General features: G+C 46.5%; 1 protein-coding gene across 2 annotated transcripts in view; it reads left to right on the top strand.

Moving 5' to 3' along the window:
• Positions 1-24,118, top strand: part of P2rx3 (purinergic receptor P2X 3) — a 41,449-nt gene that overhangs the window by 5,256 nt on the left and 12,075 nt on the right. For both annotated transcript variants that reach the window (XM_045135797.1, XM_045135789.1), the window contains exons 2-8: positions 5,024-5,159; positions 5,542-5,613; positions 5,800-5,863; positions 6,472-6,565; positions 6,839-6,916; positions 7,569-7,710; positions 8,208-8,344. In XM_045135797.1, the coding sequence (XP_044991732.1) occupies positions 5,024-5,159; positions 5,542-5,613; positions 5,800-5,863; positions 6,472-6,565; positions 6,839-6,916; positions 7,569-7,710; positions 8,208-8,344 (723 nt within the window). The remainder of the gene's footprint in view (positions 1-5,023; positions 5,160-5,541; positions 5,614-5,799; positions 5,864-6,471; positions 6,566-6,838; positions 6,917-7,568; positions 7,711-8,207; positions 8,345-24,118) is intronic.

Genomic DNA, 24,118 nt, shown 5'->3' with positions numbered 1-24,118 from the left:
ATCACAGTGCTCGGGAGACAGAGTCTGGGATCCCTAGGGCAAGCTGGCTTGCTGCACTACCTGAATCAGCAAGCTCTGGGTTCAAGTGAGAGGCCTTGCAACATCAAATAAGATACAGAGCAATAGAAAAAGACATCCCATGTTATCCTCTGAACACACACACACACACACACACACACACACACACACACACACACACCAGGGGAACGGGCCTGGAGAACCATCATTAGCTCCACACTAAGAACATGCCCATACTATGGCTAGGCATACTGAGGTTGTGGCTTACACTCTGAAGAGCATGCGACAGCAGAATCCTAGCTGGAACGGACAGCATGCCCCAGATTTCATTCCCTCCGTTCCAGAGGGCATGGGGCATGCACCTCTCATGATGCTCTGTTGAAGCATTCCCTCGTTTCTGTAATGGAATGCTTGCTGCCTTCTCTTCTGCTAGGGCATGGCATGGTGAGTGAGACCTTGATGAAATTCCTCACCTGCCAAAAACAAGAGGGAAGAAAGTACCAGGGAGATAAAGCAAACAGTACCACAGACTTCCATGAAAGCAGAGTGCTCTGAAGGCCCTTTTGAAAAGACAGGTTTTTATAAATTTATTTATTTAAGAGTGACAGACAGAGAAAGAGGCAGAGAGAGAGAGAGAGAATAGGCACGCCAGGGCCTCCAGCCACTGCAAACAAACTCCAGACACGTGCGCCCCCTTGTGCATCTGGCTAACGTGGGTCCTGGGGAATTGAGCCTTGAACCTTAGGCTTCACAGGCAAGCACTTAACCGCTAAGCCATCTCTCCAGCCCCTGAAGGCCCTTTTTAAAGCATGTGAATTAACTCTTAATGGCACATTCATCAACTTGCTGCCTGTCCAAGGCATCAATAATAAAAGAGGTGACAGGTTTGGAACCATTTTCCACTGCTGACTGTGACCCTAGCCTTTCTCCTTCACTAAAGAGAACATTCGGAATTCAAAACAGAAGTGAGATGATGAATATGTTAATCAGCTTGATAGTGCCACTTCACAAGGGCACATGTGTCAAAATATTCACATTTTACATATATAATTATTGCTTGCAAGTTAAAAGTCAAAAAATAAATAAATAAAATTTGGGGGCTGGGAAGGAAGATGGCTCAATGGATAAACAGTTACAGCACAAACATGAGAACCCATGTAAAGCTGTAACACTAGTGTGCCCAGCATGCCTAGGGCAAGAAGGGAGGTAGAGACAGGAAAATAACCAGAAGCTCATGAGCCAAGTAACCTGGGTTAAAGTGGTGAACAAGAGACCCTGCCTCAAACAAGGTAGAGGACAAAGGCCAATGCCAGAAGATGTCCTGTGACCTCCACGCATGTGTCTACACCCGCACACGTGAACACAGACACACACACGCATACACATCATACACACATGCACCATAATACAAAATATTTTAGAAGAAAAGAATTTGGATGAAGGAAACCCCAGGATGTGGGTTACTCTGAACCCCTCAGTGAAAACTGAACAAGGAGGCAGTAGCAAATAATAATAGAACCTGCAATAATAATGAGGAATGGGGGGCTGGAGAGATGGCTTAGTGGTTAAGCGCTTGCCTGTGTAGCCTAAGGACCCCTGTTCAAGGCTCAATTCCCCAGGACCCACGTAAGCCAGATGCACAAGGTGGCACATGCATCTGGAGTTCGTTTGCAATGGCTGGAGACCCAGATGTGCCCATTCTCCCTCTTTCTCTCTCCCTCTCTCTTTTTGTCTGTCTGTCACTCTCAAATAAATAAATAAAAATTTTAAAATAATAATAATGAGAAATGTATGTTGGTATGAAATGAGGCTGACAAGGTTTATTCAATTACTGGTTTGTTGGGAAGACTGCACAGCTTCTCACCAGCCTATTTGACAGGTTTCCTCACCGGTAGAGTGGATACAGCAACAGCACTGCCTTCAGTGTGCAATCATCCGGTTTAAAGGTGACCTTGCCTTCAGCCGGAACAACAGGTAGTGTTAACTGAAGTGGAGGGTAGCTTGAGTCCTGAGGGATGTGATGGATCATGTCGATAGGCAGCCCTCACAAACACGCAGCGTTGTCAGTATGCCGGCCTTGCCTGCAGCGAAAGGAGGTGTCTTAAGGAGGCAGGTAGGGTGGAAGAAGAAAAAGGGAGGCCCAATTCACCCCCTTGATACATAGAAGTCTTAAAACTGCCAGGAAAAGCCAGTATAGGTAATGACCACTGGGTGGCAGCAGAATCCAAGAAATAAGATCACTGTCCCTCCGCGTTATTCATCTGCCAGACAAGCGCTCATCTACCCTTGCACCTAAATCTTTTCAGCTGACACGTGGAAACTGCCAGTTGCCGTGATCCACGGACCTCTGGCCAAATATGATGCAGCCATGAACATAGTCTAGGACTATGTTCTTGCCATGGGACCGTATTATCAGCAGGAATGGCTTTTAAACCTGTAAGGTTTGGGAGTGACCAAAACCACGCAGACCACTCTGAGGCAAAGATGGAAGCTTTTATTCAGGAAAAACACAAGCTGAGCGGAGCACAGCCAACTTTGAGATTACAGATAGTAAGCTATTTGAGATTACAGATAGTGAGCTAGAGCTCTTCAGTTGGAGGAAGGTGAGGAAAGGGAACTCCTTTGTTCTTTACAATAGTCATAGGGTGTGAGGCCAGAACAGTGAGCAGGTGACCTGAGATATAAGGGGGCAGGAAACCTAGACCTGGGGCATTGTTAGGCAAGGAAGGGATGCTGGCTGGGTGGTTCCTTGAGGAGTGTGGATGACCCACTTCCTAATGTCTCTGTTGCCCTCCTGCTGTCCTTGGTGACTCCATTTTTGGGAGCCTGTCTTGACCTAACAAAACCAAGTAGTTTCAACAGAGTATTGGCCCACATTGAAGAGAAAAATTCCTTCCTGAGAATGAACATCAACATTTCACTTTTCGGAGCTGGGGATGGCTTAGTGGGCAAAGCACTTGCTGTACAAGCATGTGGAACTGAGCTTGGGTCCCCAGCACCCATGTAAAACGTCAGGCATGGCAGTGGCGCGTGCCTGAAATTCCAGCACTGGGGAGGCTGAGACAGGTGGACACGCAGGGCATTCTGGCTAGCTGGTCGGACCCAGTCAATGAGCTCTGAGTTCAGTGACAGACCCTGTGTCAAAAAATAAGGAGAGGACTGGAGAGATGGCTTAGTGGTTAAGCGCTTGCCTGTGAAGCCTAAGGACCCCGGTTCGAGGCTCGGTTCCCCAGGTCCCACGTTAGCCAGATGCACAAGGGGGTGCACGCGTCTGGAGTTCGTTTGCAGTGGCTGGAAGCCCTGGCGCTCCCATTCTTTCTCTCTCCCTCTATCTGTCTTTCTCTCTGTGTCTGTCGCTCTCAAATAAATAAATAAATAATTTAAAAAAAAATAAGGAGAGCACATAGGGAAGACAGACAGCATCAATCTCTGACCTTCACGTGTGCACACACGCATGTGTACTCACACATATGTGCCCACACATAAACACTCACTCATACCACACACACATACACATGCCATAAAAATCCGTTCACTCTTTTATATATAAAGCATAGGCAGGTATATGGGACACAAATAACTGTGAAATTAAAGTTACTATGGGGTGATGGGGCAATTAGGAAAACGTCTAAATGGGCTCGTTGGGGGTGGTAATGGGGGGAAAAGTGGAGAAACAATAAACCAGGAGATCACTCTGAGATCCTGCCCCCCACTCCATGTGGACTACCTCCCCATGGTCACCACAAGAAACATCTTAATGTCGGCAGGAAGGAGAGTTTGCCTAGGCCTCCCCCCATCTCCAGGCCTGTAGAAAGGAGAGTTTTCCTACAACCCCCATCTCTGGGTCTTTAGGAAGGAAAGTTTTCCTACCCCACCTATCTCCTGGTCGGTAGGGAGGAGTCCCCCCCACCCAATCTCCCAGTCTGTAGGAAGGAGAGTTTTCCTACCGCCCCATCTCCTGGTCTGTAAGAAGGAGTTTTCCGGGCTGGAGAGATGGCTTAGCGGTTAAGCGCTTGCATGTGAAGCCTAAGGACCCCTGTTCGAGGCTCAGTTCCCCAGGTCCCACGTTAGCCAGGTGCACAAGGGAGCGCACGCGTCTGGAGTTCGTTTGCAGAGGCTGGAAGCCCTGGCGCGCCCATTCTCTCTCTCTCCCTCTATCTGTCTTTCTCTCTGTGTCTGTCGCTCTCAAATAAATTTTTAAAAAAGAAGAAGAAGGAGTTTTCCTCTCTCTCCCCCATCTCCTGGTTTGTAGGAAGAAGAGTTTATCTACCCCACCCCATCTCCCAGTCTGTAGGAAGGGGAGTTTTCCTACCCCCCTCCAGGTCCCAGTCTGTAGGAATTAGAGTTTTCCTACACCCCCATCTCCTGGTCTGTAGGAAGGACACTTTTCCCATCCCCCTGTGCTGGTTTGAATAGAATAGATGACCCCCAATATATTCAGTTGTTTATTTGCTTCTAGTTTGCATTCTGCAGCTACCTGGTTGGAGGCAATGTCACTGGGTGGATCTTTAGGTGTGGTGGTGGGTTTCAGATTTCAATCTAAAGATATGCAAAGTGTACCTAGCTAGAGTTCCTGAAGTGTGCTGTGCTGTGTGGGTTTTGGCTTTAGGCTTGTGCTTCTCTCTGTCTGCTTGGTCCTGTGAAGGCTGGCCAGCTTCTTCTGCCATTTATGGAACTTCCCCTGGATCTGTAGGCTTCAATACATATCCCTTTTTCCATAACTGTGTCTGGTCTGAAAGTTCATCTCAGTGAACCTGAAGCTGTCTGATACACCCCCTATCTCCTGGTTTGTAGGAAGGACAGTATTCCTAGCCCCCCACCATCTCCTGGTCTATAGGAAGGAGAGATTTCCTACCACCCCCATGTTCTGCTGTGTAGGAAGGAGAGGTTCCCTATACCCCCCCATCTCCTGGTGTGTAGGAAGGAGAGTTTTCCTTGCCCTCTCCCCCACTCCCAACTCCAGGTGTGCTGGCTTCTCTCTCAGCATCCTTGTCTTCTTCTTCAGGTGGGTTTTCTTGCACGAAAAGGCCTACCAAGTGCGGGACACAGCCATTGAGTCCTCTGTGGTAACCAAGGTGAAGGGCTTCGGACGCTATGCCAACAGAGTCATGGATGTGTCTGATTATGTCACTCCACCCCAGGTAGGGTGCCCTAGCCCGGGAACCTGTTCATGTTCACATCTCAGAAGGGCAGGGAGAAAGGGTCTCAGCAATGAGCCTGTTGGTCACCTTCCCCTATCGGAATCTACTGTTGTCATGACCCAGCCACTGGGAGTTGTGGAAGAACACAGTGCCCTGGTCATGAAGAGCTGGGCGAAAGAAGCAAGCCAGAGGGGTCATGGGAGTGGCTGGGAAGAGCTGGTTTAGATGCCAGTTCTATCTACTCCATTAGCTCCCTTTCCTTGGCTAGATCACACAGCAAGAGCCTGAGTCCCTCCCCTACCCCTGCTTTTGTGGAAGTGGGGATGCGCTTAGTTCCCGCAGATGATGACAGCGGTTGTTTCTCTCTCACACTTCTCACAAGGGCACCTCTGTCTTTGTCATCATCACCAAGATGATCGTCACTGAGAACCAGATGCAAGGATTCTGCCCAGAGGTGAGGAGGATGAAGCAGGGGCTGCAATGGCAGAAGCAGGGCAGGGCAGTGTGAACAGAGTCCCAAAGTCCCGCCCTGGAACTCGGATATAAACTGCCACCTGCCCCTCCCAAAGGCCTGCCGTGGGAGCCAAGGGGCTCACCAAGGTCAAGGTCCCTCACCCACCTGTGGCTTGTCCTCCTACAGAATGAGGAGAAGTATCGGTGTGTGTCGGACAGCCAGTGTGGACCTGAGCGCTTCCCAGGAGGGGGTGAGTACTGACCACCTTTCCCTCTCACAACCCCTAGGTGTTAGTGGGACCCTGAGGAGAAGTGAACCCCTCCCATGGGGAGAGCCCACCCCAGGAGAGGGAGTGGGAGCCAGCCATTTCATGTAATTCTGCTAGCATTTTAGAGGCTTGATGGGTGCCAGACCCCAGGTATGTGTGTGTGGGCGGGGGTGGCTGCAGAGGTGGCATGGCTCTTTTTCCCAGAGTTCTGTCTAGGGATTGTGAAGAGTACCATGAAATAGCAAGTGGTGTCTAGGAGGTCAAAGGAATAGGGGGACCCTGGGGAGAGAGAAGAGTTGGTTCTTAGAGGTGTATCCAAAGGCTTCCTTGAGGCAGTGGCATTGAGGTATGGACCCTAAAAATGAGGATGTGGTGAGATACAGCTTCATAAAGGGCACTTCAGGCAGAAAGGACAGCTTAGGCTCAGAACAGGCAGAGCAAGACAGAAAAGGATCCTGGGGTGGCTGGGACCTGCCATAGGTTAGCTTGCTTCCCTCCACCCACTTGTCAGGGGCTCTGGTAAAGAAGGGGGCGGGAAGGGGATTGGCTAAAGGACAGGTATCACCCAGCCATGTGGCTCTAACCTCCAGGGATCCTTACTGGTCGATGTGTGAACTACAGCTCTGTGCTCCGGACCTGTGAGATACAGGGCTGGTGCCCCACGGAGGTGGATACTGTGGAAATGTAAGGACCTGTCCTTTCCAGTGTGGGAGCTAGGCATCTCTGGGCGTCTTCAAGCTTGTGAAGGGTCTTGTGTCTCCCCAAGTAGTATTTCTTTCTGGGGTGGGGAAGTGGCTTCAAGCTCTCATGTCCCTTCCTCTCTCACTAACTCTCACTCCCAGAGGCCCTGATCTATGAGAGGTCTGCCTTTGGGAAGTACTCACCAGGAAGGGGTTCTGGGGAAAGCCTCCTGTCTCCCCTCTTCTTCCTGAGAGCCGAGGCTGTGTTCACCCACAGGCCCATCATGATGGAAGCTGAGAATTTCACTATTTTCATCAAGAACAGTATCCGTTTCCCCCTCTTCAACTTTGAAAAGTAAGTCCTTGCTTCCTCCCCAATTCACCCTGCTGTGGAGGCCACTCCCGCCCCCCCAATTCACCATGGTCCGCCCACTTTCTTTATACCTATCTCCCTGGAGCTCCTACCCCTAATCTCTCAGTAGTGCTAGACCAGGAAATAGCAGGTGGACTTTGGGGCCAGTCTCCCGGCCTCCAGGCTCAGAACCCACATAGGAGTTTTGCTTGGGGCAGAGAAAGAACAACTTAACCTGGGTCTGGACACAGGTGCCCCTCAACCCTGTAGCCAGAGTCACGGACCTTGCTCTTTCTTGCCAGTCCAACCCTAGAGTGGTGCTTCTTTTTTCTTCATCATTTTGGGACCCCTGCATTGATTTATTCACTCAACAGGTACCTGTACAAACCTGGTACCATGGAAGTGTATAGAGTAACTAGGGGTGACTGTGCCTCTAGGATGCCCAGCCTAGTAATTTGGGGACACTGCTATGGGACAGAGGATGATGAGGGTTACAAAATGATTCGGGGACAGGGAAAAGGGAGGTGGTGAGTACCTGAGAGACCAGGCGCAGTATGCCTTCCTAGGTGTGTAGGGGCTGATGCTTCCAGAAGACAGGAGAGAACTTGTACATAACTGCCCTCACTCTAACCCCCTCCCACTCGCCTGCTGCCAGAGGAAACCTCCTGCCCAACCTGACAGCCAGGGACTTGAAGACTTGCCGCTTCCACCCTGAAAAGGCTCCTTTCTGCCCCATCTTGCGAGTGGGAGACGTGGTCAAGTTCGCGGGACAGGATTTTGGCAAGCTGGCCCGCACGGTGAGGACGGGGCCCTTTTATGACCTCTACCCTGGGAGCTCCCCCTTTCCCAGATTTCAGTGGTGTCCCCTGAGATGCTGGGAAGGAGTTGCAGCAAGGCAGCGCCACCTGGTGGAAGCATCTTGGGCCTGCAGCTGGCTTTGTTCCTGAATAGTTTCCATCCCTGTGTACCACCCAGAGCCATCTTGCCTCTTCTTCCCCAAGCTTCATTTCCCATCTCTTCTTCACATTTCACGTGGGAGAGAGGCCATGGTATTGGAAAACGCAATGGGAATTGCGAATCCATGCTCACTTTGTCCCGTGCTGTAGTTTAGACAAATGCCAAAGCAGGAGTCACAGGCTCCAGGTTCACCTTGACAATGTCACTTGTTTGCCTTTTTTTTTTCATTCCTACCTGCCTTCACCGTCCACCTAGAAAATGAAAAGAAATCATTCATTACGAGCCCTCTCCCCTGGCTGAACACAGGGAAAGGGCTCACGTTTGGTGCTTTCTGCAGGGTGGAGTTCTGGGCATTAAGATTGGCTGGGTGTGTGATTTAGACAAGGCCTGGGACCAGTGCATCCCCAAATACTCCTTTACTCGGCTGGATGGCGTTTCTGAGAAGAGCAGTGTCTCCCCAGGCTACAACTTCAGGTGAGCCTCACCATCCTCGACAGCAAGAACAGAGACCACAGACAGTTCTAAAATTTTCATCTCAAGCAGATACTGTTGGGAGGAAGCAGTCCCATGTTTCCCTTCCTGCCTCCATCTTGTTTCTGTTCAAACTTAGGAAGGCCTTCCTGACATTCAGCCATTCCTGAGGGGTGGGCTGTGCTGTGAGATTAAGGGGACCCAGCCAAAGAGTTTGCTCAGGACAGTGGTTAGACCTGATGGCCAGGGCCTCATGAAGGCTTTGGGCACCCTTTGCCTGTTCCTAGCTCTGGCCTTGAATCTGTAACCTGCCTTGGTCACACCCAGGTAGCCACACTTACTGTATGTGCCTGAGTTTTCTAAGGGCCTTACTCCCCAAAGCAAGGGCAATAGCTGATACCATTTTCCAAGGTGGCAGCGGTGTAAAGTTTGAGAGTGAAGGAGAGCCCTTATCAGCTCTTATGGACTTAACTCAGGGCCCTGAGGTGCTAGGAAAATCAATAGCCACTAAAGCCATGCCCCAGGTGAGTGGCTGTAGGGTTCATTGTCACAGTCCAGAGAGGATTTAAGGGATGTGGACAAGAGGTGAACAAACAAAAGTGGCTTTATTAAAGAGGTAGCTAAAAGACTCCCACATGAGAGGGTAATTTAGAGTGTGGGGAGAGACATTGAGATTGCCCACAAGTTGGTTTATTAGCCTTTTACGGGACTTGTAGTGAGAACTGGGTGGAGACTAAAGTAATCCTGTTTTGTTTTATTTTGTTTTGTTTTTGGTTTTCTGAGTTAGGATCTCACTGTAGCTCAGGCTGACCTGGATTTCACTATGTAGTCTCAGGGTGGCCTCGAACCCACAGTGATCCTCCTACTTCTGCCTCCTGAGTGATGGGATTAAAAGCATGTGCCACCACGCTGGATTGAAGTAATCTTTACTGAGATTGGTTGTTCTTCATGCACACTGTGGGCTGAACCAGGGAGGGCTTCCATCCTCTGTGCATCCCCCCCAGCTCACAATTGAGAGCCTCCACGCCCTGTGCATGCCCCCTCAGGCCACACATCGAGGGCCACCACACCCTGTGCATGTCCCCTCAGCCTCACATCGAGGGCCTCCACGCCCTGTGCATGTCCCCTCAGCCTCACATCGAGGGCCTCCACGCCCTGTGCATGCCCCCTCAGCCTCACATCGAGGGCCTCCACGCCCTGTGCATGTCCCCTCAGCCTCACATCGAGGGCCTCCACGCCCTGTGCATGCCCCCTCAGCCTCACATCGAGGGCCTCCACGCCCTGTGCATGTCCCCTCAGCTGCACAGAAGCTGATCACACATTGCTTACCCAACCAGGAGAGTGATTCACATCATGTTCACCTCATCCACTTCCTCCCCTACTAGCTGCACTCATTCTGAAGGCTATTGTCAGAGTCCTCTTCCTTTTTGGTTCCTGTACTATGTGACTGTGGCTTGTAATGGGTTATGTGTTTGGCTTGTCATTCACCGTGGACCACCCTGCTTTTACTGCCAGAGGAGCTAACTCCTATCTCAATTGCCTTGTATTTCTGTCCAAAACTGAAAAATTCTGTGAGTCACACATAACAATTATAATAATCATTAGTTCTTTGATACCTTTCCAAATAAATCTGGTCTTTAAGAATCATCCAACTTGTATTGCAAGTGGCTTTGAGATAAGGAATCTTGGGGGATTTTTTTTCACTCGGAAGAAAGGGAGAGGAACCACAGGATGAACTGCCCTGAGTATCTGGGGCCCTTGAAGAGCCCTTTGACCGTGTGTGAGAGGGCAAGGGTATGGCTGTTCTTTGAGGATCCTGTTGACAACACATGAAAAGCTTTGCCCCCACTTTTGTTTTGCCCTTAATTTCTGAAGATCCCAAAATTCCTGGCAAGACCCTGATTAAAAACACAATGTTATATGTTAAAGAAATTAAGTAGACTAAACAGGCAGTCTTGGGGGGGGATACATGTAAGAGTGTATTTGTTACATATTCAAAGAACTATCATTCAGAATCTCCTCTTCTGTAGTGTTCTGCAGTATAAAGGCATATAATTATATTGGTGACTTTTCTTGGTGCTATGACAAAATGCCTGACAAATGCAATTTAAGGGAGGAAAACTTGATTTTAGCTTGAGAGCGCAGTCCATCATGGAAGGGAAGGCGTGGCAGCGTGTGAGGAGGCTAGGCTCAGTCTACCCTCAGTAGTGAAGCAGAGTGAGATGTTCTCCTCTCCTTTTCATTCAGTTGAGACTGTAGCCTATGGGATGGTGCCATCCAGTGCAGGTCCCCCATCCCTGTTAAACCTCTCTACAACACCCTCACAGACACAGTGAGAGGTTTGATTTGTGTGTGATTCTACATCCCAGGAAGTTAACAATCAAGGTTAATCGTCACAAATCCACTCTTGTCAACTTGACACCCAAACATATCACTTTTAAATCCATCCTGGTCACTAAAATCTCATGTTCATCTCATAATGTAAATTGTGTTTAGTCTATTTCTAAGTCTCCCAAGTCCTAGCAGTGTCAAAACTGTCAAATGTATGCAATGAGTCTTTCTGAAATGTGGGCAGTTTCTTAACTGTGACTCCCTAAAAAAAATCAAATTCAAGTTATATAATTTTGATATAGAATAACATAGAAAACATTCCCATTCCAAAAGAGAATAATGGGGCATAGCAAGGAAAAACTGGGTCAAAGCAACACTGAAACCCAACAAGACACACACCTAACCCTGAAGCTCCATGTCCAGCATCTGGGGCTCTGGGTGGCACTGGGCTCCAATGGACTTAGAAGTCCTGCTCCTCCTCCTGTGCTGCTTCTTGTTGCACAGGCAGCCTCTCACTTGGGCTGGATTCATTCTTTGCCTATAGCTTGTCTTGGCAGATGTCCCACTATCCTGACATCCCCAACATTCTAGAGTCTCCATTACAACTTAGGTTACATGTTCCCAGCTTCGTGCAGTGGCCTTCAGGACCCTCTTTTCAGGGAATTGAAACCTTCTATTCATTACTTGGCCTCATCAGTTTTCTGGAACTTCAATGCAAACCTCCATGACCATCTTACTCTTAATATCTCTTATTACAGTAAAGTCACTGCCACATGGATAATGTGGCCAAGTTTTGTGGCCAACTCAAGCTGTCTGATCCCCACACTTACAGTGGCCTCTGTAAGTCTTCTAGTCTGACTCAGAGGAGATATTTCCCTAGGTGACTATTTGGGGGCTAGAAACCCCTGTAGTGGCATTCTTGATTTTGATTCTCTCCTTTCTAGTGCATTTGCATTTTCACAAGTTAGAGCCTTCAATATGGGTATGGCCTTGCTCTCAGGTCACCTTTTCTATTGTCCTAGTGCAGAGAACTAGATTTCTCTTTAATGATGCTAATCTCTCTATCAACATCCACCTGGCCTGCAACTTTAAACTTGCTTATAATCCTTTACTTGGCATACTTCACTTTTTTTCTGCTCCATTTGCTGCTCTCTCATTATAGACATGAAATAAGAGCAATGAAGCCATAATCTCAGCACAACCTGAATGCCATCTGTAGCAGACAGCTTCAGGTTTGCTGAGATGAACTTCCATATCAGGCACAGTTATGGAGGAAGGGATATTTATTGAAGCTTACAGACCTAGGTGAAGTTTCATAATGGCAGAAGAAGCTCCCTGCTTTCACAGGACCAAACGCACAGAGAGAAGCACAAGCTTAAAAACCAAAAGCCACACAGCACACTTCAGGAACTCCAGATAAGCACATTTTGCATCTCTTTAGATTGAAATCTTAAAACCACCACCACACCTTAAGATCCACCCAGTGACACAATCTCCAGCCAGGCGGCTACAGATGCAAACTACAAACTAATAAAACACTCAATATATTGGGGCCATCTATTCTATCCTATCTTAAAATTTCTTCTGGAAACAAATTAATCCATTTTCTAAAATTCAGCCTCATTCAGGTTATCTGGATCTAGTTAGAGTACAGCCATATTATTTTCCAAAATGTAACACAAATGGTCCCTAGCCCAGTTCCTAATAGATATGTTACCTTCTGAAACCTCATGGACCTCATGTGAGCCTCCATTGTATACATTTCTCTAAACATTCTGATCAGCCACCCTCTCAGCAGAATGGGCTATTAATCTTTTCTTAAGTCATTCTAGAGGTTGCTTTTTTGTTGTTTGTTTTTTTGTTTGTTTGTTTTTCAAGGTAGAGTCTCACTCTAGCCCAGGCTGACATGGAATTCACTATGTAGTCTCAGGGTGGTCAATTCTAGAGATTTTTTTAGACCACAGTTCTATACACTTTCAAATTCAACCCACAAATCACTTCCAAAGGCCTACAAACCTCATGTAAGCTTTATCATAGAATTGACCCCACTCCTGGTACCAATTTTCTATATATATTTTTTTCGGTTATAAAATACCTTAGAAAGACAATTTAGGAGAACCTTATTTTGGCTCAGAGTTTGAAGGTACAATCCCTAATGGTGTGAAGGTATAGTGACAGGAGAATGAGGTAGCTGGTCACATTTCATACTAAGTCAGGAAGCAGAGAGGTAACAGGAGAGAAAGAGAAAGAGAGAGAGTGAGAATGTGAGAGAGAAATGCTAGTGTTCTGCTTTTTATTCAGTTGAGACCCCAGTCTATGGATTGATTTTCCCTCCTTAGTTAAAGCTCTCTGGAAATGCCCTCACAGACATACACAGAAGTTTGTCTCCTAAGTGATTCTAAAGCTCATTAAATTGACAATCAAGATTAACCATCACAATTGCCCACCTTTTTTACCCTAACTTGCAACTTTAAAAAATAATTACATACCTCATTAAGCTTGATGTTTGATAGTTTAAAAAATATATATGTATGTTCTCTGGAAAGAATTTTTAAAAATTGAAATTGCTTTCATAATCAACTCTAGAGTTTAAAAAACCATAGGAAACAACACATATTTTAAAGTAGTTTAAAAATACTGTTTGGCTCACTGGCAGAAATTGGCATATTTATTCAGTCAGTTCATCATTCTGAGATCAATACAAAGGATATTTGTATGGTGGCTTAAAATAGTAACATATGTTCATATAATTCTCATAATATAAAATGAAGTTTTCATCCTCATAACCTACCTCTGGCCATTGGGAATTCTTTAGTCCCCCAAATAACTCATTTGGCAATATACTTTTGAAGACTATGACTATTGGATAAACCCCAACTACTAATATCAAACAACCTTATAGCAGTGTCTTTTATTTGAGACAGAACTGCTTCAGGTTGTTTCTCTGTGGTTGTTTACAGAGTGTCTTCTGTCTCACATAAGCACATCAGGACCTGATTGGGATACATCGGTTTGGATAGGGGCTACAAACACAAATCAGTTGGAAGGGTGCTTACTTAGCATGCACAAGGTCCTGAGTTCAATCCCTAGTGCTGCATAAGACAAGATGTGGTGGTGCACACCTGTAACCCCAACATTCAGGAGTTAAAAATTCAAGATAGCAGAATATTAAGAGAAGTGTTTACTGGGCAGTTTGATAAGCATAGTATATACACTTATCGAGACATCAGCAGATGTTACACCCCTAGGGCTCATGACTACTGCTGTTTTAAGTTTTCAGTGTCAGGGATGAATTCTGTCCCTTGGACCAGGCCTCCAGTCCAATTGGAGGGCAGTTGGTTTCCACCATGACAGACCTGCCACTATTGCACCTGTTGGCTCATTTGGCCTGGTTGGCCAATTATAAGGCTTGCAGTGTCCACTGTTGAGTATCTTCACTGGTGGTGTATCTTTCTCCCATTGAACTGCATGTAGAATGGCTTCTTTCAGCTTTCTGTCAGCTGGTCTACATGGAGGAAGTTATCAGCTCAGTTCCAGCAGGATTTCTCAGTGGCCTTGCAGCCCAAGTATGTGGAGTCTTCAGGAATAGGGTCTTACCATCGATTCCTGGAAACCAAGGGCCTCGGCAATGGCCTATAATATTTTGGGGGCATCAGGGACCTCCCTGGCCAACAACTCACTGGAAGGTATCCCATCCCTGGCACTGAAAATTTTCTGGCAATGATCTACGGCTCCTGAGTGTTCCATTGTCCAAAGTCAGAGGATTCCATATGGTTTATTTATAGCCTCTTAGATTTTGATTAGCCCTCCCTCCACCTTTCTTTTACTCAGTCTCCTCCCCTGACCTTACTTTGGGCTTTTTCACCCCCGTTAATCTCTTCTTCTACTTACATGTATAGAATACCAACCTATTAAGTACCCTCCTCCCTTCCTTTCTCTTCCCTTTGTATCTCTGTTTTAGCTTACTGGCCTCTGCTACTGAGTTTTTTCCTTCTCACACAGAAGTCCAATCATCTGTAGCTAGAATCCACATATGAGAGAAAACATGTGGTGCTTGGCTTTCTGGGCCTGGGTTACCTCACTTAGTATAATCCTTTCCAGATCCATACATTTTTCTGCAAATTTCATAACTTCATTTTTCTTTACCACTGAGTAGAACTCCATTGTATAAATGTGCCATATCTTCATTATCCACTCATCAGTTGAGGGACATCTAGGCTGGTTCCATTTCCCAGCTATTATAAATTGAGCCACAATAAACATGGTTGAGCACGTACTTCTACGGAAATGAGATGAGTCCCTAGGATATATGCCTAGGAGTGCTATAGCTGGGTCATATGGTAGATCAATCTTTAGCTGTTTTAGGAACCTCCACACTGATTTCCACAATGGTTGGACCAGATTGCATTCCCATCAACAGTGTAGAAGGGTTCCTCTTTTTCCACATCCCCACCAACATTTATGATCATTTGTTTTCATGATGGTAGCCAATCTGACAGAAGTGAGATGGAATCTCAATGTAGAATGTAAGAGCCAAAGGAAGGGTAGGACTCCTTACAACATGCTCCCTCCAGACAAAAAGTGGCCTGGATATCCATGACCTCATAGTACCTGACACTACCTACACAAGACCATCCTAAGAGGAGGGAAGGATCATGACATCAAAATAACAGAGAGACTTATTGAGATGGGGAGGGGATATGATAGAGAATGGAATTTCAAAGGGGAAGGGGGAGGGAGCGTATTACCATGGGATGTTTTTTATAATCATGGAAAATGTTTTAAAAAATTGAGAAAAAATTTAATTAAAAAAAATTCAAGATAGTCTTGCTACATAAGGAGTTCAAAGGCTAGTCTAGGCTACATGAGACCCTGTCTCAAAAAATATTTTAAAAAAACTTTAAGTGCATGGGTAAGACTGGACAGAAGATTTCTAATAACCAGATCTCTAATAACCTTGCTAATGTAATTCCCAAGGCATAAGGGAAAACATCTAATAGATGGGGAGCCTTGCTGAGGACCCTGCAAAAAAAACTTATTCTTGTGTCAAAACCTACAGTCCAGAGTACAATTGGACCTTGAAGATTAAAGAGTTCCAAGAGAGCTAGAGAGATGGTTTAGTGGTTAAGGCACTTGCCCGCTAAGCCTAAGATCTCATGTTAAACTCTCTAGGTCCCACATAGCCAGTGGCAGTGACATAGCATGCAAGGTTGCACATGCACACAAGGGGGTGCACACATCTGGAGTTCAATTGCAGTGGCTTGAGACCCTGGCATGCCAATTATATCTCTCTCTCTCTCTCTTGCATTAAAATAATGGGGTGGGGGATGGGCATAGTGGCACACGCCTTTAATCCCAGCACTCGGGAGGCAGAGGTAGGAGGATCGCCATGAGTTCGAGGCCACCCTGAGACTCCATAGTGAATTCCAGGTCAGCCTGGGCTAGAGTGAGACCCTACCTTGGAAAAAAAAAAAAAAGTGGGGGCAGTCTGTTGGGCTTGCCTCAAAAATTTTTTTAAAAAAGAGTTTCCAGAGAGCCCAAAAAATAACACTTTCACAGGGGAGCATCTGACATCCATACAGGGGACCATGTCCAAGCTCCCTGATATCCCTCTGCCCGGGTCCCCTCCTGTCACTCTCATGCAGCCTTTGAGTGACTGACACTTAAGCCCTTCCTGACTGGCATTTGGAGGAAGCCACAAGCCCATGTTTCTGGATGTTCACATAAGAGAAAAGGAGGCACACAGTGTGATTTTATACTGCTGCTGAGACTCTCACAGAGCAAGTTATTAGTAGGAATGGCAGTCATTACCCCATATACAAGACATTTTCCATGTTCTGACTAATGTCACCCACTCTATTAGGTGGATGCCATGATGCCCCCACATTGCAGGGCAGAAAACAGAAGCCCACCAAGTTAAACCATTTCCCCATGGTCACAGATACAGTAACTGTGAGGATCTGGACAGAAGCGTACTTTCTTAAGTAATCACCACCCCACCCAGGAAGGCTAGGAACATTCCCAGTTGTAAATCCTCAGTAAAGCATCCTGTGTGGTTGATGTTTTCAGTCCTGCTATAAAAAAAATAAAATAAAAATAAAAAAACAAAGAATCTGAGCTTCAGGGTGACACAAAGAACAGCAGATGCTGGAGACACAACTCCTACCCTGGCCTTTTGCCTTCCGAACAAGTGAATTTGCCTGTCTCTCTCCAACAGAAGCCAAATTTTTCACCACCCTATTGTTGCTTTGGAGTAAGTAGAATTATTTTTCCCCCTCACTTTAATCTGCACATTAGGATATCCAGAGGCAACTGGAAATCTGCATTTCCATTGCTAATTATTTCTATGGCTCCTTTCCATGAAGCCCTCTCCTCTGCTTTTTACAGCTGTCTGCCTACAGAATCATTGATTTTGTGAATTTATAGGAATTAAAGACCCTTTGGACACATCTAGACTGAAGCTTCAAAGAGAAAGTGGTTTGTCTAAGGTCACAGGTCCATATTGGCATAGCCTCAGAGGTCATTCCATCTGAGCTCCTGCATACATCTTCCTGAGACACAACCCCAGATAAGGGATGCTTCATGAGGTGGCTGTTTGTCACAAGACAGCTCCAGTTACTAGCGAAGTGGCTACAGGCTTACCCAAAATTTATCTCTCTTTAATCCCTACTTAAAGTGTCTAAATTTTTGTGGAATCTCTAACGGTTTCTGTTCTTTTCCCACCTGAAACTTGGTAGAGAGATTGTTTTAATTTTTTATGCCTAGGTCTATTCTGCATGACTAAAAACTCTAAAGTTGCCTTTACTTGCTGTATTTGTGAAGCTTTTTTTCCAAGCACATTGAGAATGAAGTTGGTAGGGTCACCTGGATTTGTAGTAGATAACGTATACCAATAAAAATAAGAAATGATGAGAATGGCCAGTTCAAGATGAAAGACAACCCTCCCCCTCAGAGGTAGGAGGTAGTGTCCTGCAGGTTAGACGTAGGGTTCTGAGCCTTGGGCCAGGCTCCTGAAGCCCAGGTAGATTGTAAACTGGGCCATTTCTCAGGTCTGCATTGTGGTGTGTGTATGTGTGTACACACACACACACACATACACACACACACACATTGATGGTGGAATGACAAGTTAATAATACTGTATCTGTCAGGGTCTCAGCAGGAAACAGATGGCATATTCAAATTGGGTAATTTGAGGAAAGTTTAATAAAGGGATTGTTTTGAAGGTGTGGGCAGGGTGCAGGGAAACCACAGAGGACTCTTCATTGCTCTGGCATAGTAATGGACATGGGTTGGCACCACTGAGGTTTGCACTACTGTGAAGGAGGCATTGAGTGGAATGAGAGACGCAGGCATGATGGAGTATGGCTCAGGCAGCCTACTAAAGACAGGGAGGAGTATGGATCAGAGAGCCGCACACACTGTCCGGTCCCTGACAACTGTCACTTGTGAAATCACAGCTCTCCAGTAACATGTAAAGGTCTCTAACCTCTTTGTGCACCTGACGACAGAGTGTACCATTGTCCAAGAAAACATATGAACTCACAGACACAAGCAACTTTACAGGCAGTTTCTTTAAAAAAAAAAAGAAGAAGGAGAAAAAGATAATTTACTACAAATATGTTAAAGAGAGAGAGATATTTGGGTTACAAATGCAAGTCTAAGCAACACAGATCCATACAGAGTAATGGCAGGGTCTCCCCTTCCCTCCACCAGCCCTGCTCCTCTTGCAGAAAGTTAGCATCCTGGACAGCGGTGGGTTTTCATCCAATTCTGCTTCTATACATTTACATTCATACGGCATAACGTTCCATGCTTTTGCTAACCTTTAAAAGCCTATTCCTACTCCTCAGAAAAGAGTTGAATCTGCAAAGCCCCTTCTTGCCTATTTTTGACCTGATCCACAGCTCACCACACCTTCCCACCCATCAAGGAGGGCTCACACAGTTTTTTTTAAAAATATATTTTATTTATTTATTTGAGAAAGAGGCAAAGAGAGAGAGGGAGAGAATGGGCATGGCAGGGCCTCCAGCCACTGCAAATGAACTCCAGACACATGTGCTCCCTTGTGCATCTGTCTTACGTGGGTCCTAGAGAATTGAAGCAGGATCCTTTGGCTTTGCATGAAAATGCCTTAACCGCTAAGCCATCTCTCCAACCCTCGCAAAGGTTTTGAGACTGTCCTGACCCAGGCTCAAAGCCAGGAGCCTAACGTGCACCCGCTCCTTGTTTCTGCACACCGATAGGACTCACAAGACAACAACAAAGAGCAGCTCTAACAGGTGAGCCCAGGGGCGGCTGCTGGAGTCACAGGGGAGGGACATGTGGCAATGCTAAATTTCCATTTCTCCTCTGAGAGCTCCTAAGGCAGCTTTGCTACTAAAAGGCAGCACAGTTTTGGAGTTCCTCTCTCAGTGTCTGGGGCAGAAAACACTTGTTCAGATGTTAGATGTTCCTCGCGGTAGGTGTTTCTAGCGCGTTCTGTGTTGGAAATGTACCCACAGCAGCTTTCAAGAGGAGCTGAGACTTGGCCCTGGTTCTGCTTTCATGCTGAAGCAGGATCGTAGGCAATCAACAGAGACAGAATCAGAGAGTGCCCCTGGCTTTGATCACTCTTTCTACAATCTGGATTTTTCTTCTTCCAAAAGCCATAGAATATGCATTTTAAAAGCAGCCACTCCCACCATTTCCACAGAAATGCTGGAAGAACCCCTTCCACCAGGCAGGGCGCAGTTGCTCAAATTCCCCATGATCCTTTTCCAGTGGAGGCCTTCTTGAGGTGTCAGTGGGGGGTGAGAGCCTAGGCTTACACAGCCCTGTATAAGGCTCACATCCATCCTATCAACACAACAACTAAGGTAGTATAGAGAATCTGACCTAACACTCATTGAGCACTGAGCAGGGACCCAGAAACTGCTCTGATTTGCCAGACCAGGGCCACACAGCTATCATACCAGATCCATCATTCGGATCTTGGTAGTCTGGCTCCAGAGCCTTCACTTTACAGCCACAGGGAAGCTGGTAGGACCAGCGTGGTTGCCTCCACTGTAGCCCAGGCCAGCCTGGAACTCACTACGTAACACAGGCTGGCCACAAACACACAGCCATCCTCCAGCCTCAGTCCCTTCAATGCTGAGATTACATGAGCCACTATTCTTGGCTAGTAATATGTTTTTAAAGATCAACTTTTTAAATGTCTGTCTTTCAGGCTGATTACATCCCTAGACACTGAGTAAATAAACTTGGCTTGGGGCTCTTCTCTCAGAGGAAGAGTCGCAGCTGGCTCTAAGGATGGGGCCCCATCTCCGATGCAATGAGTCTGCCAGGAGATATTTTCCTATCAGCACAGAATCACTAGAAAAGTGTATTTCAGCTGGCAAAATAACTTCCCAGCAGACAGAGCGTTGCTGAGAACACCACAGATTCCAGGCCCAAGTTTTCCCTCACAAGTCAGGCCCGGATCCTGCAAGTTTGTTGCTGTTTTTCCTGCTGCTGTAACAGTTACAAGCCCCGCATTAGGAAGGAGTTTCCGTCACTCTAGGAGAGGAAGGATCATTTCTAAACAGATGTCTGTGAGCTTCCAAGGGACTTGTACATTGCAATAAAAACCCATCTCAGTCAGCAACTTTATTGACTGCTGGTTGCGCAGGTATCAGCGCAATGTGGAGAAGCACTTAGAAGGGCTGGTGCCATGCAAAGCTAGTGCCCGGCTGCTCCTGTAGGTCATGTGTTTCCTTGCACTGCCAGCAGTGGGCCTTGGAAAGGAAATCCTTGTGGATAATGAGAGAAGGGCTTTGAAAGTCTCTTCCAATTTCTTGTCATATCACGTGCAGAGCTTTGTGGTGACAGCAATGAATGAAGCCAGCTCCTGCCATTAGGGGATTTTTTTTTTTTTTCTGGTGGAAATGATAAACCTTAACCCAAATGATAAAACTGTCACACATGGGGACACAACACACACACATACAATCAGCCTCTATAGCCATGGGTTCTACATCTGTGAATGCAACCAAACATGGATCAAAGACATGAACAAGAGAAGACACTTTTTCCTTTTTTTCCCCAAACAATTACTCACATACCATTTACACTACTTTAGGTATTATGAATTATCTAAAGACAATTTAACACAGCTAGGGAGTATGCATAGGTTACAGGCAAATACTATGCCATTTTATATAAGGGGCCTGAGCATTGTGGTGTGTTCAGGGCCTCCCAGACCCAATCCCCTGTACATACTAAGGGATGGCAATATTTTATGCTCAGAGAGGCTAAGATTGATCTAGATGAAACAAAGGTGAGCCCAGGATGTGGGCTCAAACCTCACCACAGAAGCTTAGTGTGACTGTTAAATTTTATCCCCTCTGGGGACCTTAGTCTCCTCCTCTGTAAAATGGGCTGGTTAAAGGAGATCATCTTCAAATCCCTTTTAAGCTCTAGCACACCAAATGAACACATGTAGGTGTCTAGAGAAGGGTTTGGGAACTCGGCTGCTGAAGCATGCATATTATTTATAGCCTTGTCACACTGGAATGGAGCTTCAACCCTGCCCTGCACAAGCACATCTGACAAATGATTTATTGCAGTAATTGACATTTGTACTTACTCATCTTTTATCTGCTGCTGCTGATAGCACAAGGGAGCACACTCGTGAAGCATCTTAGCACTGTCTGGCCTCAGAATCACTCGATTTGGTCCTGTTTCAGGAGTGCCCTGTCAGGTCACAGAACAAATGTCTTTTCTGAAGGTCTCAGTGGGGAAGTACACTCAGAGGTTTGGGAAGAAATGTCCACAACAGAAACCGAGGCAGGTAGCTAAGAACAGAGTTAACCACTGCCACCTAGACTTGTGGTCATCATGGGAGAAATTGGTCCTGGATTTAAGCCAGGGTCTCTGACAGGTGGACAACCATAAGCACAGCCAGAACAGGGCTGGAAAGTAGGAGGCGGAATAAATCCCCCTACCTTTTATGCCTCCTGCCTTCTGCTTGTTCACCAGTGCCTCCCGTCAACCAAATTCCTACAAAGCAGAAGGCGAGGAAGCCTCTGGCAGTAGACTAGCTCAGGGGCAAGAGGAGAGCACAGCTCAGTAGCTTTCTGCAAATGTCTGACCCTAGTGGCCTTTCCTGGTGAGCCCAGCAGAGAAAGCTCCTGTCCCCAGCAGCTCCTGTCCTGTGTGGTCTCCTCCCATCACTGGCCCATTCAGTCATCTCAGCAACCTAAAAGTTACTGCTGTTATCTCCACTTTACAGATGGGAAAACTGACATGCGGAAAGAGAAGTAGATTGCCTACAGTCATATATGCTGGGAACTGGGGAGATGGCTCAGTGACTAAGACACTTGCCGTGTAAGTGTGAGGACGGGAGCTCAGAATCCCAACATCCATGTAAATGCTGGCTGAGTGTGACACTGCGACCTGTAATCCTAGCAGTTAGGAAAAAGAGAAGGGGGTTCCTGGGCAAACTGGTTAGCTAAATTAGCTGAATCAGTGAGTTCTGTACTCAAGTGAGGGATCCAAAAATAAAGTGGAGAAAGACTGAGGAAGACACCTGAAGTCAGCCCCTGGCATCCGCACATACAACATGCATGTGTACCCACACATGAACATGCATACATGCACACATACCACATACACATATGCACATGCCAACTAAAACTACTTCAAGTATTAAAGGCAATATTCAGATGCAGGACTGTCCCATTTCAAAGTCCTGTGTACTGTGAGGCCTAAATGCAACCATGGGTGTGAAGCCTCCAGCCCAGGCTGAGCAGGGCTTAGTGCAGGCACATGGTATCTCCCCACACCTCCACACCTCCACACCCCTACACACAGACCACTCCCCATTAGTGGCATCTACTTTCCCACCAAGCCAGTGGCCGGATCTAAATGTTCTCTGTTTAGGAGAGAAATAGCCTGTTGTTCCCACCAAGTTCCACCTGTCAAATGGGTGACCCTGGAGAAGGCTAGCCAGTAGGCAGAACCCTGAAGCCAGCACTGGAAACCCAACCTTTGAGGTGTCAAGAATCTCAGAAATTCATGTGTCCCTCCAGCAAGTATTTGCCAAAACCCACTGTGGCCTTCAATCCACTGAGTAAACACAGGCGGTACGAAAAGCCCCAGAGTACAGAGTTCAAGTGTCGTAGTCCATCCACAGCTGCTAAAGTAGAGGTCTGGAGTCTGGTGGTGAACGGAGGGGCACCACAGGAGGATTTTATGGCTGGTTGCAACTCTGTGCTAGTAAACAAACTCTCCAAACTCAGGGCTAGAGCTGTCTGTGGTGCTCAATTTCAAGCTACAAGGGTGAAGTCACCGGAGATGGAAACGGGAAGGGAGCGCACACTTGCTCTCCCAGCCAGGGCAAGTGGACCCAGCCACAGCCGCTTCTGTCCCTTTATGCCCTCCAGCCCCTCCACTGGCTTCTTCAAAATACCTTGTTCTTTCCCACAACAGGGCCAGAAGTGCCCCATCTTTTGCATTCTTGCCTTAAAAAAAACGTGTGTGTGTGTGTGTGTGTGTGTGTGTGTGTGTGTGTGTGTGTACCATTTTGTCCAGTTATTGATATGTCTCTGACATTTGATACAATTGATAGAAGATAGATAGAGATATACAGAGAGAGATGATGATGAATGGATGGGTGGATAGATTTTTATTGACAACGTTCATACATTTGGACAATATACCATGATCATAATCCCTTCCCACCATTCTCCCCTTTCCTCCTCTCAAATTCCTACTCCACTGAATGCCTTCTTCTTTCCAAATAGTCTCTCTTCTATTCTGAGGCCATTTTTTTTCCTCTACTATGCAGGCCTTGTGTAGGTAGTGTCAGCCCCTGTGAGGTCACTTTGTGTCTAGAATACAATACTGTGAGCTCTCCTCCCCTTCCTTTGGCTGTTACACTCATCCCACCACCTCTTTGTTGCCTTTAAACATATTTGAGGGCTGGAGAAATGGCTTAGCAGTTAAACCTTGCTTGCAAAGCCTAAGAACACAGGTTTGATTCCCCAGTACTCATGTAAAGCCAGATGTGCAAAGGGCACATGCATCTGGAAGTCATTTGCAGTGACTAGAGGCCCTGACATACCCATTCTCTCTGTCTTTCTCTCTGTCTCTCTCCACTTGCAAATAAATAAATTTAAAAAGTATTCACTTTTTTTCAGTAGAAATAAGAAATTCAGAGATGTTGGGTATCTTTTCCAGGGATAAAAAAGCTACTTCAAGAGAAGCCAAGTACCACATCCAGATCTAGAACCTTCTTAGAGGATGTGTTCCTAGGAGTGCCCCTCTTTCTGTCTAGTCTTCCTCAACTGTAACTCATTCCTTGTCCGCTGGAAAAGGACTCCTTATGAAGCCTCATTGATAAAACCAGGGAGGTTTGCAGCAGTAAGGGCAAGAATTGCTGGCTGCTGTAACAAACAACTCCTCATCTTGGTGGCTTAACACTAA

Source organism: Jaculus jaculus, chromosome 1 (genome assembly GCF_020740685.1).
Source record: "Jaculus jaculus isolate mJacJac1 chromosome 1, mJacJac1.mat.Y.cur, whole genome shotgun sequence".
Classification (NCBI taxonomy): Eukaryota; Metazoa; Chordata; class Mammalia; order Rodentia; family Dipodidae; genus Jaculus; species Jaculus jaculus.
The sequence above is the reverse complement of the archived record's forward strand: the minus strand, read 5'-3'. Positions and strand labels throughout refer to the sequence as shown.